Here is a 16,461-nt window from a genome sequence, read left to right as displayed (position 1 = left end):
GTAAGACTGTTTTTAAGGCTTTAAAATTTCTTTTAAACAGACATTTTCCATTTTCATTTAAGTTTTAACTATTTTCTGCCTTACGAAGGCAAGTATTACTATTTGGATAACCCGATGTCCTTCATGCTAATCTTGTTTAAGAAACAAATGTTAGAGAAAAAAGACTTGTAGGTCATGCAGTATACCTCCTCTTTTTCCAGTTTCCAATCCCGGACTGCTACTTTCTTCCAGTCTCTAAGGTAAACTTCCATGTAAATGTTCATGAGGCAGGGGGATATGTTCTTCCATTTCTCTAGAAAAACTTTAGCATAGATTCAGTTTCACTAGGAAGTCTCTTCTTGATGATAGTTTTCAGAAGAATTCAAAAATTTGGATTTTCATCTCCACTGCTTGTTCATGTTGTGTTTTCCTAGCCAGGAGACCAGCATTAAGCACATCTGCTTACTTATTCCTTATGATTTGCTTTCATCAGTCAATAGTTCTTTTATAGGTGATTTATTTTGTCTAGTCTTGCCTCAAAACTTGAAATGGTATTTCTGCAGAGTCCAGGGAAGTTCAATTTGATTGTTATGGGAAAGAAGATACTACTTAAATCTTAAGAGTACACAGTATAGTTTTTAGCAGCTAAACAGTTGGGTGCAATATGAAGAGATGATGTTACACTGAAAATGACCTCTCTGCTCTATTTAACCCAGTGAAGTACAGGGGTCCTAGATTAGGGCCCTTCATTGGGAGTATTTTTTTAATTACACTCCTTTCCTGCCCTGCAATACTGACTCCCACTTGCTTCTGCATTTTTATCCTGCTTCCAACTGCAAAAACTTTAGGTACTGCAAGAGGGACACATTCTCCCAAAATAACTGGAATGGTCAATTAATATATTGCATGTATATAAAAAGAATTCAGACACAATTTTTACCGCTAAAAGAATAAAACAAATATTGCTTAAACAAGTAAAAAATAATTTGATTCCAGTTATAATAGACCTTGAATCTTTCTGTCTCACTTAAAATTTTATCTTTTAAAAAAGTGGAAGTCAAATCCTAGTGAGGAAAATAGAAAGGACCATAGACTTTTGTCAAATTAATTGTAAAAATGTAAGAAAAGCCCAAAAGGAGTTTGAAGAACAGCTATCCAGAAACTCAAAAAGTAATAATAGAATGTTTAAGAATGTTCAAAAGCAGGAAGCCAGCTAAAGAACCAGTGGGGCAGTTGGACAATGGAGATGCTAAAGAATCACTCAGAGATGATAGTCATAGCAGAGAAGCTGAATGAATTCTTTGCTTCAGTCTTCACGGCTGACGATATTGGACAGATTCCCAAACCTGAGCCATTCTTTTTAGGAGACAAATCTGAGGAATTGTCCCAGATTAAGGAGTCATTAGAGGAGGTTTTGGAACAAATTGATACATTTCACAGTAACAAGTCACTGGGACCAGATGGCATTCACCCAAGAGTTCTGAAAGAACTCAAATGGGAAATTGTGGAACTGTTAACTGTGGTTTGTAAACTATCCTTTAAATTGGCTTCTGTACCTAATGATTGGAAGATAGCTAACGTGACATCAATATTTAAAAAGGGCTCTAGAGGTGATCCTGGCAATTACAGACTGGTAAGTCTAATGTCAGTACTGGACAAATTAGTTGAAACTATAGTGAAGAATAAAATTGTCACACATGGATGAATATAATTTCTTGGGGGGAAAGTCAACATGGTTTCCGTAAAGAGAAATCATGCCTTCCTAATCTGCTAGAGCTCTTTGAGGTAGACAAGGAGGACCCAGTGGATATAGTATACTTAGATTTCCAGAAAGTCTTTGACAAGGTCCCTCACCAAAGGCTCTTAAAGTAAGTTGTCATGAGATAAGAGGGCAGGTCCTTTTGTGGATTAAAAGACAGGAAACAAAGGGTAGGAATAAGTTTTCTGAGTGTAGAGAGGATACTAGTGGGGTCCCCCAAGGGTCTGTCCTGGGACCCATCCTGTTCAACTTATTTATAAATGATCTAGAGGAAAGGGTAAACAGTGAGATGGCAAAATTTGCAGTTTATCCCAAACTGCTCAGGGTAGTTAAGTCCAAAGCAGACTGTGCAGAGCTTCAAAAAGATCTCCCCAAACTAAGTGATTGGGCATAAAAATGGCAAATTAAATTTAATGTTGATAAATGCAAAGTAATGCACATTGGAAAAAATAATCCCAACTCTATATGGTGGGGACTAATTTAGCTACAGCTACTCGAGAGAGATCTTGGAGTCATTGTGTATAGTTCTTCGTCGAGTAATGTCCCTGAGGGTGCTCCACTCGAGGTGCTGGGCTCGTCCCGGCACCTCAAACGGAGAAACTTTCTTAGCAGTAGCCCTGCCTCCGTCCGAGCTGTTACAGCTGAGCGCGGGCCGGCTCGTCAGTTTCCTTTCAACCGTCCGCGGCCACAAACGGACCTAGGACGTGCTCCCTCTCCGGCCTGAGGAGAAAAAGGGATTTTTACTTTAGAGACTTTAATTGCCACTTGGCAGTTTATAGTTAGTGTAGTTGTTAATAGTTACTCTAGCTAGTTTTCAAAATCTTTGTTTTCCCATCCTAATCTTATAGTTTGTGTTCAGTAGCCTAAAAAAAACCAAAACACCTGTTTTTTTTGTTTGCAACTTACAAAGACCATGCCTGGCTTCAAGAAATGTTCACAGTGTCAGGATGCCATGCCCTCATCCGACGGACACTCATGCTGTATTAAGTGTCTGGGGGATGGGCACATCCCGATGAAGTGCTCGCATTGTATCAAACTGACAGCGCGCGCCAGGCACGATCGTGAAATGCGACAGAGTAATTTTATTCCATAAAGCCCTCCAGACTGATGCGAGTGAGTCGTCCTCTATTGCCTCTGGGACTCACACAGCTCGTTCACCCACAAAGGAGCTCCACAAGCCGGGTGAACTACCACAGCGAAGGAGCGTGGGGGATAGACCGGGCACCTCTGGCTTCTTGCCGAGGCACCCAACTGAGAAGACGGGCAAGGGCCGTAGTGCCCGAGCCTTGCTCGTCCCAAAGACCTGATGCTGGCTCCTTGCAAAGGGCCAAGGGTGGAATCGGCACCGGCAACGGCTCTAACAGCCGTTTTAAAGCCGGCAATGGCGGCATCGGCACCGGCTTATGCTGAGCATGCGCAGACAACTACAGCCCTACCGGCACCCACACCTGTGGGGCTGGTTGCTGTGACCACGCTCTCCATGGTGCCACAAGCAACAGTGCCAACTCAGGCACCGCAGGCAAGCATCTGCACTGCAGCCTCCTCTGGCACCGGCACAGCTTTTGGCTCCTGTGGCACTGCTGACTCATCCGCATGGCAGCTATTCGACCGGGGCCACCCCACTTCAAACGGCACTGTCTTCCCCTCTTGATTCTTCAGTGCTGACTAAGGCACAATACAAGTCAAGGCGTGTTCGGACATCTTCCCTCACGCCAGACCGAGCTGTGTTCTCCCCGAGACGTTGGTCACCAGCTTCATCTTGCTCGGATGATCATCACGCTCCTCATTATGTCTCCACCAGGTATCACTACCATAGATCACCATCATGCTGGCGCTACTCTTGCTATTCTCGTTCTCCATCTCTTTTTTTCTGTTAGATCTATCTCACCAAGATCCTCAAGACCCTCAGGATATTCACATCGATGCGATGCGTCCAGTGGCTACTCTCCAAAACACTCCCCAACTCACCATCAGAGATATGACCATTACTATGATGACCGTCTCCCTTCTCATAGCACGCGATGCCCGCATTTGCGATCTCCACTGTCCACTCATCCAGTGTCTCCACTTCGTGCACCCTCGCCGACGGTTCCACCAGCACCTGCGGAGGACACTATCTCAGTTTCTAATCACAATGAGCATGAGGACAATTATACTTCGAACAAGGAACTACGGACCCCTGATTCTCTGGCCAACCATTCATCATCATCACCGGACGACGCTGTCTTCACTGGAGAGCTATTTCCCGCGGAAGATCATATGCAATTTCAAGAGCTCTTTACGAGGGTTGCTCAATCTCAGGGCATTCATACTACGGATGTGTAGCAAAAGCAACACCCCGTTGCTAACGAACTTAGTCTTCACAAAAATTGAAACTGGTGCTCCCCTTCGATGAGGCTATCCTGGAGATCACCAATGATATATGGCAGACTCCAGCTGCTTCCTTACCGACTAACAAGGTCGGATAAGAAATATTTTATAAACTAAAAGGGTATGGACTTTTTGTTCACGCACCCCCAGCCCAATTCCCTCATCATGGACGCCGCACAACAGAGATCCAAGACGGCTGAAACTAAAAATACCACAAGTGACAAAGAGGCTAAGCGCCTGGACATTTTAGGCAGAAAAGTATATTCTTCTGCCACTTCAGTTCTCCGAATGTGTAACTGCGTGGCTTCCCTCGCGAATCATGATTTTGACAATTATTCAAAATTAGTCCCTCTTCTAGAACACCTACCAGACTCTAAGTGTCAAATCTTAAAGGCAGTAATACAGGAGGGCTACGCAACGGCTAGAACAGCACTGCAGATTACCCTGGACACAACTGATGCAGCAGCTAGAGCCACAGCTACTGCTGTAGTCATGCGTCTTGCATCCTGGTTACACCAAGCCGCTGCCCCGAAAGAGTTCTTAAACAAGGTAGAAGACTTACCCTTTGATCGTCAGTCACTCTTTGCCCAATCCACTGATCAGGTGTTCCACTCAGGCAAAGACTCCTGTACAACGCTGAGAACGCTTGGGATATATACGCCTCTGTATAAGCATAAGAGGTATACGCCCTATAACAAACAGAGACCCTTCTCTTACGCGACATTCCGTGCCAAACTATGTGAGCAGCAGAGGCCAAGACAATGCCAACAGAAACGAAGACAACAGCCTAGCAAGGAGTCCAGCCACCAGCAGGGGCGGCAGCAAGTTTGATGGGTCAGTCAAGGGACTGTGCATCGCCCCTTTGATGGGAGCTTCACACAATCCGCTAGCTTTATTCCATCATCGGCTGAGGCCTTATCAACGTCGCTGGTCTCTGATTTCCACCGACCGATGGGTCAACAACATAGTTGTTTCAGGATATGCCATCCCTTTCAACTCAGTCCCTCCCCACTCCCTACCCTCCCTGTCCCTTTTCAGGGACCCCTCCCACGAGTCTCTTCTACAGCAAGAGGTGTCTCGAGTACTTACTATAGGAGCAGTGGAGAGGGTACCCATTCAGTTCCAGGGGAGAGGTTTCTACTCTCGGTACTTCCTCACCCAGAAGAAGTCGGGGGGTTGGAGGCCTATCCTGGACCTACGTCGACTCAATTGTCACCTGCGGAAACAGAAATTCAAGATGGTCACGTTAGCCTCTATCATTCTGGCTCTCGACAAAGGGGATTGGTTCGCGTCCCTCGACTTGCAGGATGCCTATTTCCATATAGCAATTCATCCGGCCCACAGGTGATTCCTTCATTTTGTAGTGGATTCAGATGATTACCAATACCGAGTGTTACCCTTCGGTCTGTCAGCAGCGCCAAGAGTGTTTTCCAAAATCCTAGTGGTGGTAACTGCTTACCTTCGACGCCTCTATATCACGATCTTCCCGTATCTCGACGATTGCCTATTGAAGGCCCCTACTTGCGAAGAGGCTACATGGGCAGTGACCGCCACCACGACAGTGTTCGAGGCGTTGGGCCTCATAATCAACTTCGGAAAATCATCTTCAAAAAGATCTCACCAAACTCATAGACACTCAGACTTTAAGGTCAGAAGGGACCATTATGATCATCTAGTCTGACCCCCTGCACAGTGCAGGCCACAGAATCTCACCCACCCCTCCCAGAATAATCCTCTCACTTATATCTCAGATATTGAAGCCTTCAAATACTTTGAAGACCCCAAGATGCAGAGAATCCTCTAGCTGTGATCTGTACCCCATGCTACAGAGGAAGGCGAAAAACCTCCAGGGCCTCTGCCAATCTACCCTGGAGGAAAATTCCTTCCCGACCCCAAATATGGCGATCAGCTAGACTCAAGTGATTGGGCATAAAAATGGCAAATTAAATTTAATGTTGATAAATGTAAAGTAATGCACATTGGAAAAAATAATCTCAACTCTATATGGTGGGGACTAATTTAGCTACAGCTACTCGAGAGAGATCTTGGAGTCATTGTGGATAGTTCTCTGAAAACATCCACTCAGTGTGCAGTGGCAGTCAAAAAAGTAAATAGAATGTTAGGAGCCATTAAAAAGGGATAGAGAATAAGACAGAGAATATCTTATTTCCTCTGTATAAAACCATCATATGCCCGCATCTTGAATACTGCATACAGGTTGCCTAGTCTCAAAAAAGACATATTGGCATTGGAAAAGGTTAAAAAAGGGCAACAAAAATAGTAGGGGTTTGGAACGGGTCGCATATGAAGAGAGGTTAAAAAGACTTGGATTTTTCAGCTTAGAAAAGAGGAGATTAAGGGGGGATATGATAGAGGTCTATAAAATCATGACTGGTGTGGAAAAAGTGAATAAGGAAAAGTTATTTACTTAGTCCCACAGTAAAAGAACTAGGTGATGGGGCGTGTTCTGCCCATCCAGTCCTTCCTACAACAGAACACATTTGGCTTGCTCCCACTGTTATGACAGTGGGTCATCCAGGATTGTGGGATCCATCACAGGCAGGGCTCAACAAATGCACTCGCCTGTGGTGAGTAGATTTTTGCGCCCGTCCGTAGTGAGTAGATTTTTCTAGCTGGCGAGTGCAGGGGCGGGCTGGCCCGGTGGGCCGTTGTGACAGGCTGGCTGAAGCCCGCACTACGGGTGGTGCAGCCCCATCCTAGCCGCTGGCTGGTGGAGGAGCACAGCGCCGCTGGGAAGAGGGAAGTGTGGAGATTCTTCCCGCCAGGCTGCCTGCGTGCAGCTCCGGTGTGAGGAGGCGGGGCGGGATGCCAGGACGCTGGGAGAAGGCTTGAAAGAAGTGGTGGGCATGAGGAAGGCGGGGATAGAGCAAGGCATCTGTGAGGGCACTGGGACATGAGGGAAATGGGGGCAGAGGGTGGTGAGGGGATGGGCATCAGGGACAAAAGGGCAAAGAGTAGTAGGGGGCTACTCCAGCCCAGTCAGGCTGGCCGACACCTGGTTCCAGAGAGCTGCTGATTAACCAGTTACTGGTAAACATCAAACTGGTAAGGGTGATACTTACCATGTAACTGGTTACCCATTCACATCTCTAGTACAGAATGGCTACTGTATGCAGAAGGATTAATAAGGCTGACTTTTCAGCTTGGAAAAGCAGTAACTAAGGAGGGATGTACTAGTGGTCTATAAAATCTTGACTGGTGGGGAGAAAGTGAATAAAGAAGAGCTGTTATGAGAAGAAAAAAAATAAGGGTCACCAAATGAAAATAATAGGTAGCAAGTTTAAAACAAATCATTTTGACACAATGGACAGTCAACCTATGGAACTCCTTGCCAGCGGATGTTGCGAAGGCCAATATCAGGATTAAAAAAAGAACCAGATAAGTTCATGGAGGGATAGGTGCATCGGTTGTAAGCTGGGATGGTGCATAGCCTCTGTATGCCTGAAGCTGGGAATGGGTAACAGATCACTTGATTACTACCTGTTCCTTTCTTTGCCTTTGGGGCACCTGGCATTGGCTATTGTTGGAAGACAGGCTACTGAGCTAAATGGACTTTTGTTCTGCTCCCCTGCGGCTGTTCTTGCTTTCTTAGTGTTTCATTAAGTCCTAACTGGTCGTTGGACTTACTTAAAACTTTTTTTGGATGTCAGAAATGTTGGTTAATTATTTTTTGGTCCCACAATAGCAAACATGAATAACTTTGCAGTAATCTACTATAACAATGTAAGACTGTCTCACTGTAATTACACCAATGCCATCACTGTTCATTTCTGCTGACAAGGCTGATAGTTCATTTCCCAATAACTCAAGTAGGCTTTATTTTGCCTGTTTATTCTTGGCACAAGTTATTGCAATATGTTTAGGGCATTTTATTGGCTTGATAAGGCCTGCAGTGGTGTTTCCTAAACTGTAAAGAACTGGGAGTGACCAGTGCTACTGAAGTTAAACTTAGGAGGAGGCTCTAGCATTGCCACTTAAAGCATGTCAGTTTTGATTCAGCAAAACAGTTCCTGTAGCAGAAGTTGCCTCTTGTGAATAATGCAGGCACTTTGCCTTTTTTATACGTACACATCTGTAGCTATTCTTCATTACAACATATTGCTGCCTCCCAAACACACACATCTTCAGGAATGAAAGTTAAAGTTAAATTAAAATTAGTCCAAGTTTATGGTTCTCTGATAGCCTAGTGAGCATTCCAAGATATGGGAATTCATTTGAAAATTAAATGCTCTGATTCTTTCAAGAAAAGCAATTATGGAAGCTGTTTATATTTGTCATCCGGAATAGGAGTAGGAAAATTCTAATGTATGGTATTTATAAGAGAATAATTTTAAATTGTCTGTGTTTTCATCCATACCTACCCTCTGATGGTCATCTATTTCCATACCACAAGGTTACCTCTTCTTGAGTGAGATTCAGTCCTTAGCTGGACATTTATACATTTGTGCAGGGCCTAGCACAATGGAACTCTGATCGCAGCTGGAGCTTGTATCACTACTAAAATAGTAATATTTATAAAGATATTTATCAGTTGCTCTTAAGCTCGGTTTGGCACAGGGAGTTTCTTTCAGCAAGGATTATGGACTGTCCACAAAACAGATACATTACATAAACAGCTACAAATTTCTATTAACCTTTAACTACTTAAAGCACAGAATTTTCAAAAATAAGGTTTGATTGTCTCTTTAATAATTAATACAGTTAAGGAGTCTATCACTATTATTTTTAAATTGCTGTTGAATGGAAGAGTCACTATTAAGTTGGAGACTAGAATTAAAAATGTTGAAATAAAGCTGATCTACTTAATGGAAACCAATTGGAAATCTAAACAGTTTCAAAGAACAATTAAAAAGTAATGCATCACACTGGGTCTCCTGCTAATTTTTGTGACTTTTGCAATCACATTTTCCTGTTTAAAAAAGTGCTTTTTCCCCTGTTTCTGTGGGAAACCTGGACAAACAGGAAACCCAGTTTATATGAAAATACTGTCTAATGTGCAAGATAAACTGAAGAAAGAGGAGTATGTTTCTTAAATCTTTTTGCTAAATAACCTGTGATACTTCCAACAATAATATGTAAAATACTTTCAATAAGAGGAGGGTTTTTTTCTTCACCATAAGTGATACTGCGTTAAGGGTTTCATCCCTTCAAATGGATTTTTAACAGAAAAGTTGAAAACGTAGGGTCTATTTCCAGAGCCCCAAGGCCCTTCCTGTTCTCCTTATTTGATTTCTCCATTAGTTTATGATCATCATTCCCCTGAATGCACTATGTCTTGTTGGCTTATTTTCCTAGTAAGGAAGGCTAGATGAGCATTGATGCAGAATTGATCGGTTAAAACCTGGTCTGTGCTTTTCCTTTTGGTAGTGAGGTAGCTGCATTGGTGCAAACCCCTAATGTAGATGCAGCAGGTGTGTAAAGTGACTTGCTTGCAGTGGCACAAATACCGTTGTAGGTAAGGCCTAAATCAATTTAAAGGTCTGCAGAAGAATACTCTGAGCCTCTTCTTTTCTTTACCTAAAAGTCTGAATACGATGCTGCTTCAATGCTTCCAGCTCTATTACTCGATAGGGGAAGGCAGCCCTCTGAGTCCCGACTCCTGCTGGGACCAAACCCAGCTGTGGCTTGGCAATGTAAAAGGTAGTAGGAGCCAGGGGGCAGCTGCCTGGCTCCTACTGCCTTTTTACATTGCAGACCCACATCAGGTTTGGTTCTGGCACCAGCTGGAACTAAGTGGGGCTTCCTGACCAGCCGGTAGCAACCCCTGTCTGCGGGGGGTCGCAGCTTCCCCACTGGACCCCCCCCCCATGGCCAGGAGCTGCTGCTGGAACAGCCTTCCAGTTCCCTCCTCCCCTGCTGCCTCTGATAGAAACAGCGGGGTTGGAGGGGCGGGGAGACAGTGCAGGGGGGATCTGGCTTTTAATCCAGCTCCCAACAGCACCCGCTCCTGCGCCTCCACTTGCTGCCTCTGATATAGAGGCAGCAAAGGGGTGGGGAAGGGGGGGAAATGCAGGTAGTCAACTAATCAACTACTCTCTTACGTCCCTAGTGGGGGGGATAGAAATCCATGTCTGGTCCCGTGTGACTGGGATAGCACTGGCTCTTGCTGTTTTAGTGATTTAAATCAGTGGTGCCCAAACTTTTCCTGTTGTGCCCCACTTACATTAATAGAATCCAGCTACCCATCCCCTCTATTACAGCACAGTAGGCTTAGCAGAGGAATTGGGCTGAAGGTGGAGCTGGGGGAGGAACTGGCATAGGGGCAAAGAATAAATGAAGGCACAGCTGACTTAGGGGTGGAACTGTGGCCAAGCTGGGTGGCACTCACTCCCCACTCTGCGGAGTGCTGGCCCAGTCCCTGCTGCATCTCCCCCCCCACCCCCCCGTCTCCCTCTGTCCCTCTCTTACAGAGAGATGTACCCCACAGTTTGCAGGCCACCGAATTAAATGGATTGATTGTGCTATGAACAGCTAGCAAGAATGGCATTCTAAAACACCACTTGCACCTGAAGTGGCAATGGCCAGCATACCTAAACACTCTAAGTCTAAAGGGTTTTCCTCACACACCATCAAATAGCATTAATTTATTTTTCAGTGTTTCTGTTCCGTTTGGACTTTCATAATAGAACAGGATTTTCTTGCTTCAAGGTCTTTCTGATTGGGCTGCTGATTGTTCATGGACTCTGTTGACTGACTCATAATTCTCAGCTGCCAGATTTTGTGAACTGGGTTTACTTAGAACTGCACCCAAGGAGCATAGTTCTTGTCACTACATTGATTTAGCAAACATGTCATTTTCTGCTTGACAGAAGCCAAGAACTGAGATTTGGAAAACTTTGTTTATTTTTCCATTCAGAAGCGGGCGGGGGGGGGGGGGACGATATCCCAGAATCTAGGGCGAGTAATCTGCAAGGCAGCTATGAATATTCCCTCTAATCTTTTCCAACCATGTGTGGATTTTTCCCATCCATGTGCAGAATAAATTTTTTATGTGCACCAAGGTTTGTGTGAATGTGCACCACCAGTAGAAACCAAACCTAGTTGTGGGTACTCCTCTAATCAGCTGGGCAGCATTTGAATCTCTTGAACAGTCCACAAGTGCACAGCTTACAGGGAACATGGGCAACTAACCAGCTTTACATATTTGGAGGACTTTGGTGTCCGTTACTATTTTTAATTTTCAAAGGCACAAATACTGATATATAGTGGGGAAGGCTTTTGGTTGTTGGAAACTTTTGTAGCTGTGATTTGCATTGGGAAATCTACATATCCAAATGCATTCTTTGGCAGTCTTTTTAAGTGGAAAAACAAATAATCAAGAAGTTTAAAGCAATTAATAGCTTGTATGTAAGCCAAAATGCAGTGTCTTGCTCCTAGAGCGCTCTCAGGCTTAGAGTGTGTGCATTGATATCAACAATAACAAATATGCACTAGGGATGTGACCATGTACAGGAAACCCCGAGATGCGACTGCCAGGGTTGCGACCCCCACACTTACAACCATTCATGTAAGTGCAGAAGGGGCCGAAACCCCCGACTTACGTCCTCGTCTCGCATTTACAATGGTGCACAACGCCTATCATAAATGAGGGTTCGAGTTACGATGCCCCCAACTTGGGACGCTTCCCCAGGAACCGAGTGTGTTACAAGTCGGGGGCCACCTGTACATGGTTAACCAAGAAGCCTGAGCTCATCGTTAACCCTCACGGTTACACGCGCCCGTATGCCCATGCTGCTGCATCTACCTGAGGCAGCAGCGTGAAGGGAGGTGGGAGCTGCTGCGTGTTGGAAGCAGGCTCCCATGGAGCCTCGGGCCGCCTTTTCCCCCACGCTGCTGCTTGTAATACAGTGGCAGCAGCACGGGCGGGAGCCGGTACGTGCTGGAAGCCATCTTTCAAGCCTGTTGCCTGCATGTACGGTCTCCTGCTGAACCAACTGCCCTCCATGCCTGCACTGCTGCCTCTGATGCATTGTTTTTCAAGTAAATGTGTAACCACCAAATTTCAGCAGTTACATGTGAGGAGCGGAGTTGTGGCTTCCACCTCTCTTCTCCCCCTCCCTGTGCTGCTGCCTCTGTGTCAGAGACAGCCGTGAGGGGCAAAGTGATACATGCGAGGAGCTGGCTTAAAAGCTGGCTACCTGCACCCGCCAGCTCACTCCTACCCTTCCACCCCCCTGTGTGGTGGTGATGAGGCCCTACATGTAACCATGTAGATGGTTACACTTTCACATCCTTAATCTGTACAGACTGCTGAATACAGGCTCATATGTCTTTTAAATGTTCTCTGACTTTGATGAGGCTAAGCAAGGTATTAAGGATCTTAATGAATTCTTAAATATCACTTTAATGCCTGTATACGTGGTGCAATTTTATGCAAGGATGGTTTGTTCTTTTTTTAAAATCACTCTGCTTGGGAGCAAAGATACAAGTGCAGCTTGAGGTGAGTTTTTTTTTTTTTCCTTTTGTGGTCAGATATCTGAGCACTAACGATCATTTTAACACCAATGGGCTTTCAAATGAATCGGAAGCTTCTGAAGTTTGAGGAGATGCTATGAAAGCTGTAAGGCATATGTATCTAACATAAGAATTTGCTCCAACTATGGGAAGCCTGTTCAGTATTAAAAGTTCAGTTATCGCTTTTAGATTTCACTCTTTCTGGAGCTATCTGCATGGGAGTATGGATGGATGGTGTATAATGATTTAAAGCAAAGGAGGATCTTGTTTCTGATCTGAGCCTCTGATTTGCTATGTGACCGTAGGCAAAGTGCCTTGTGCTTCAGTTATCCCAATTGAGAAATGGACTAAACAAAGGAAACGTTTTGAAAGGTAAATATTGCATCAGTACTGTGCTTCTTGATCAGTTAATTACAGACAGTTTAAAAAAACTTATTTTGTATCCATCTTTTCTTTATCTAAGGCTTGAAAAATTTATGCAGCATTCCTAGTCTAAGCTATAGAGTATTCTATCATCCTCAGACATTACCCATTGTCTAGTCTTCAAGTGGTCAGATACCTCTTCCATCTGTTCTCAGTATAGAGCTGGAAGATCACACTCTCCTGCTTGCCGAATTCTATGCTTCAGATTAAAATATTGCTCTCCCCACCTAGGCAGATATCAAAATAATCAGTGTTTCCTCTGAAAATCAATTGATATTTGGCTACCATTTTGATATATTAATTAATTCTGTTGATCACTACATCAGCGTATGGTTCCTCCCAGATATGTTATGTAACTCCTTCCTTCTCTCATGCCTCCAAAATCCACGTATACTGATGCTGCACACAACTTTCTGCTTGAATGATTGGACATTGAGGTTTCCCTTCCCTTTAGCTGGATTCCTTCCACTCGTAACAGGGAGCAGAGGACTGAGTTGGGAAGGTCCATTTAATCTAGTAAAAAAAGACAGACTTCTCTTCTACCTTGTATTGTGCTCTTGTATCGTGGTGGCGCTGGCTGACACAAGACACATACTACTTGTGAGGATTCTGCAGCCATCCCTACTGAAGGCTATGTGTAGGGGTCTTCGGCATCCCAGATGAGGGAGTGATAGCATAAATCTCCATGCTCTCAACACACAGTGCTCTTCTATTGTGATGTGTTTATGCTAAGACTTTGCATATAATATCCCAGTGTACGTGACACATCTTTTTTAAAATGAAGCTTTGTTTCTGCACATTTGCTGGGAAATGTTCCTGTTTATCTTTGGTTTTTGCAGAATACTCTTCAAGCCTTGTTTAGCATCACTGGTAGTACGGATGTAAGCAACTAGTCGACTACCCAGTAAGTCTAGTAATAGTCAGAAGCAGAAGAGCAGTGGGAGAAACAGTGCGAGTGGAGACTCAAGCAGTCCCCGCTCCCACCAGGTCTGAGCACTCCTGTAAGGCTCTTGCTACATTTAAAAGGCAGCAGCACAGCTGTGACAGTGGGGCTACTCAATTAGCTGATTAGTTGAAATTTAACATCTTTAATTGATAGCAAGTTTATAGATTGGGAGTGCTGCCAGAGAAGATAAAATGAACGGAGATCCCAAACTTCTGTAATAACAAGGCTGACTAGAATCTGATGCTGTTCCCTCTACTTGCTCCTAGATGGCACTATGAAATAAGAAAATTTGTATGTACAGTCTGAGGCAAGCTAATTTTATATGCTTAGCAGTGAGCTGTTTGCTTAGCGTACACACTTCCGCCATTGATACATCAATTAAATAATCTGGGAAGAAAATGTCACTCAAATTCATCCCGGTGTGATATAAGAACACTGATCAGTGTGCTTTGAATCACTTTTAGAAGTGTGAATCATAAAGGTGTTTATAGAGGGGGCGGGGTCAGTGTTTGCACTAAACAAAGCAATGTGATTTATATACAAAAAATTTACAATGATGAGCTGTTTAGCATATAAACAAGAGGCCACTACATATATGGCTTATAGTGAAGGGGGGAAGGTTAAATTTCTATACACAACATTTTCTCATTTTCTGTAGGTTTTAAATTCTTCAGCTTCTTTCTGCATCTGTTATTCAAAGCAGGAAACTATGATTTAAGATGCTTTTGAAGACCTAGTCTAGACCTGCTGTATCTTAAGCAGAAGACTTATGGCAAAAGAGTTTGTTCATAACAAAGGAAAGCACTACGTTCCATTTTTGTAGGCTGCTCTTGCATTCAAGAGTTGTTTTCTTAAGCATATCTTGAAGTTGTGCATACAATTAATTGGTTCAGAAACATTAGCTCACTATGAAGTGTGCCATTATAGTGGAAACTTTAGCCTTCCGATGTTTGAGGATGGTAGGAGATAAATGGTGAAACACATAAAACTAAACTTAAAATGACCTTTTTCTTTTTTAGCAGCTCCATGAGACCGTGAAAAGAAAACTTGATAGTGCTGCTTCCCCTCAGAATGGAGATCAACAGAATGGGTATGGGGATATGTTTTCTGTGTCCAAGAAATTACGTCATGAGGATCTTGCTGGGGTAAGTGGCTCATCCAATGGCATGCCTCCTTTATCGCCACTACATCAACTTGACAAGAAATCTTCTGGTGGAGATACCCTACAGGTCAATGGAAAGCGTTCAATAGGATTGGATAGCATCAACAAAAAGTGTCCTCCAGATTCTAACCTTCACATGAATGGACGTAGTGATGCTGATGATTCATTTCCTTTGAGTTTGAACAAAGAGCTCAAGCAAGAGCCAGTAGATGATCTTCCTTGTATGATTGCTGGAGCAGGCGGTTCTATATCTCAGAACAACTTGATGCCTGATCTTAATCTTAATGAGCAGGAATGGAAGGAGCTCATTGATGAACTTAATAGATCAGTGCCTGATGAAGACATGAAGGATCTATTTAATGAAGACTTTGAGGAGAAGAAGGATGCAGATTCTTCAAATTCAGCTGCACAAACTCCATTGCCCCAGGACATTAACATAAAGACTGAATATTCCCCAGCAGCCTTTGAGCAGGAACAGATAGGGTCTCCACAAGTCAGATCCACTTCTTCAGGTTCAGCATTCATTGGGGCCTCCTCTATACCTGTTAGTGCTGCTTCTTCAGCAGTTGGTGGTTCTCAAACTATGTTCCAGCCTTCCAGTCAGCCATTGACTGAAAATCCTAATCAGTCCATGATGCAGGCATCAAACCCATCTCAAAATGTGCAGAGGCCTCTACCCAATGTATTGTTATCTGGACAGGGCACAGGAAATGCCAAAGAAATGTCCTCTGCTCACCAACTTCAACAGATAGCTGCTAAGCAGAAAAGAGAACAGATGTTGCAGAACCAGCAGCAGGCTTCACAAGTCCACCAAGCCAATCAGATGTCCAGCTGGCAGCAGTCTGGACCTTCTCATAGTCCACTGGGTGTCCCCTACACAATGGAGAATCCCACCAGTCCTTCAGTTTACCCACAGGACTTCAGTAACCAGAAACTCATCATTCCTGGTATGGCAAATAAGAATTCTCCCAGGACTGGAGGCAATTACCATGTGAATATGTTGAGTCATCAGCCAAACAGCCTGAACCAGAATCCTGTAAATAGCCAAGGCTCCATGCTGGACTATGGCAACACAAAACCTCTTTCACATTATAAAGCGGAGTGTGAGCAAGGAGTTACAGTACCTGGCCAGAGCAAGACACCTATATTGGCATATCTGCAGCAACGCCAACAACAATCACTGCCTCATATGAGTGAAGAACAAAATGGGATGTTTGTGATGAAGCAGAAGCCTGGAAATATTGCCTACAGACCTCTAGTACCACACAGTCAGGTAAATGTTTGGGGCTCTTATCATTGTAAGCTAACACATCTTGGAATGCTGGGTGCATAGGGCTAGGTACAATA

The 16,461-nt window shown here is 44.1% G+C and overlaps 1 protein-coding gene across 3 annotated transcripts in view; it reads left to right on the top strand.

The window, feature by feature from the left end:
- Positions 1-16,461, top strand: part of MAML1 (mastermind like transcriptional coactivator 1) — a 39,069-nt gene that overhangs the window by 4,599 nt on the left and 18,009 nt on the right. The window contains exons 1-2 of one of the 3 annotated variants that reach the window (XM_075900512.2): positions 11,025-12,955; positions 14,972-16,387. In XM_075900512.2, coding sequence (XP_075756627.1) covers positions 15,053-16,387 — 1,335 coding nt within the window. In that variant the 5' untranslated portion in view covers positions 11,025-12,955; positions 14,972-15,052. Of the gene's footprint in view, positions 1-11,024; positions 12,956-14,971; positions 16,388-16,461 lie in introns of those variants that run through there. The other 2 variants (XM_014581148.3, XM_014581147.3) reach the window with 2 other exon arrangements.

Source organism: Pelodiscus sinensis, chromosome 16 (assembly GCF_052426305.1).
Source record: "Pelodiscus sinensis isolate ZL-2025 chromosome 16, ASM5242630v1, whole genome shotgun sequence".
Lineage (NCBI taxonomy): Eukaryota > Metazoa > Chordata > Testudines > Trionychidae > Pelodiscus > Pelodiscus sinensis.
Note: the sequence above shows the minus strand (reverse complement) of the source record. Positions and strands in the feature narration are given on the sequence as shown.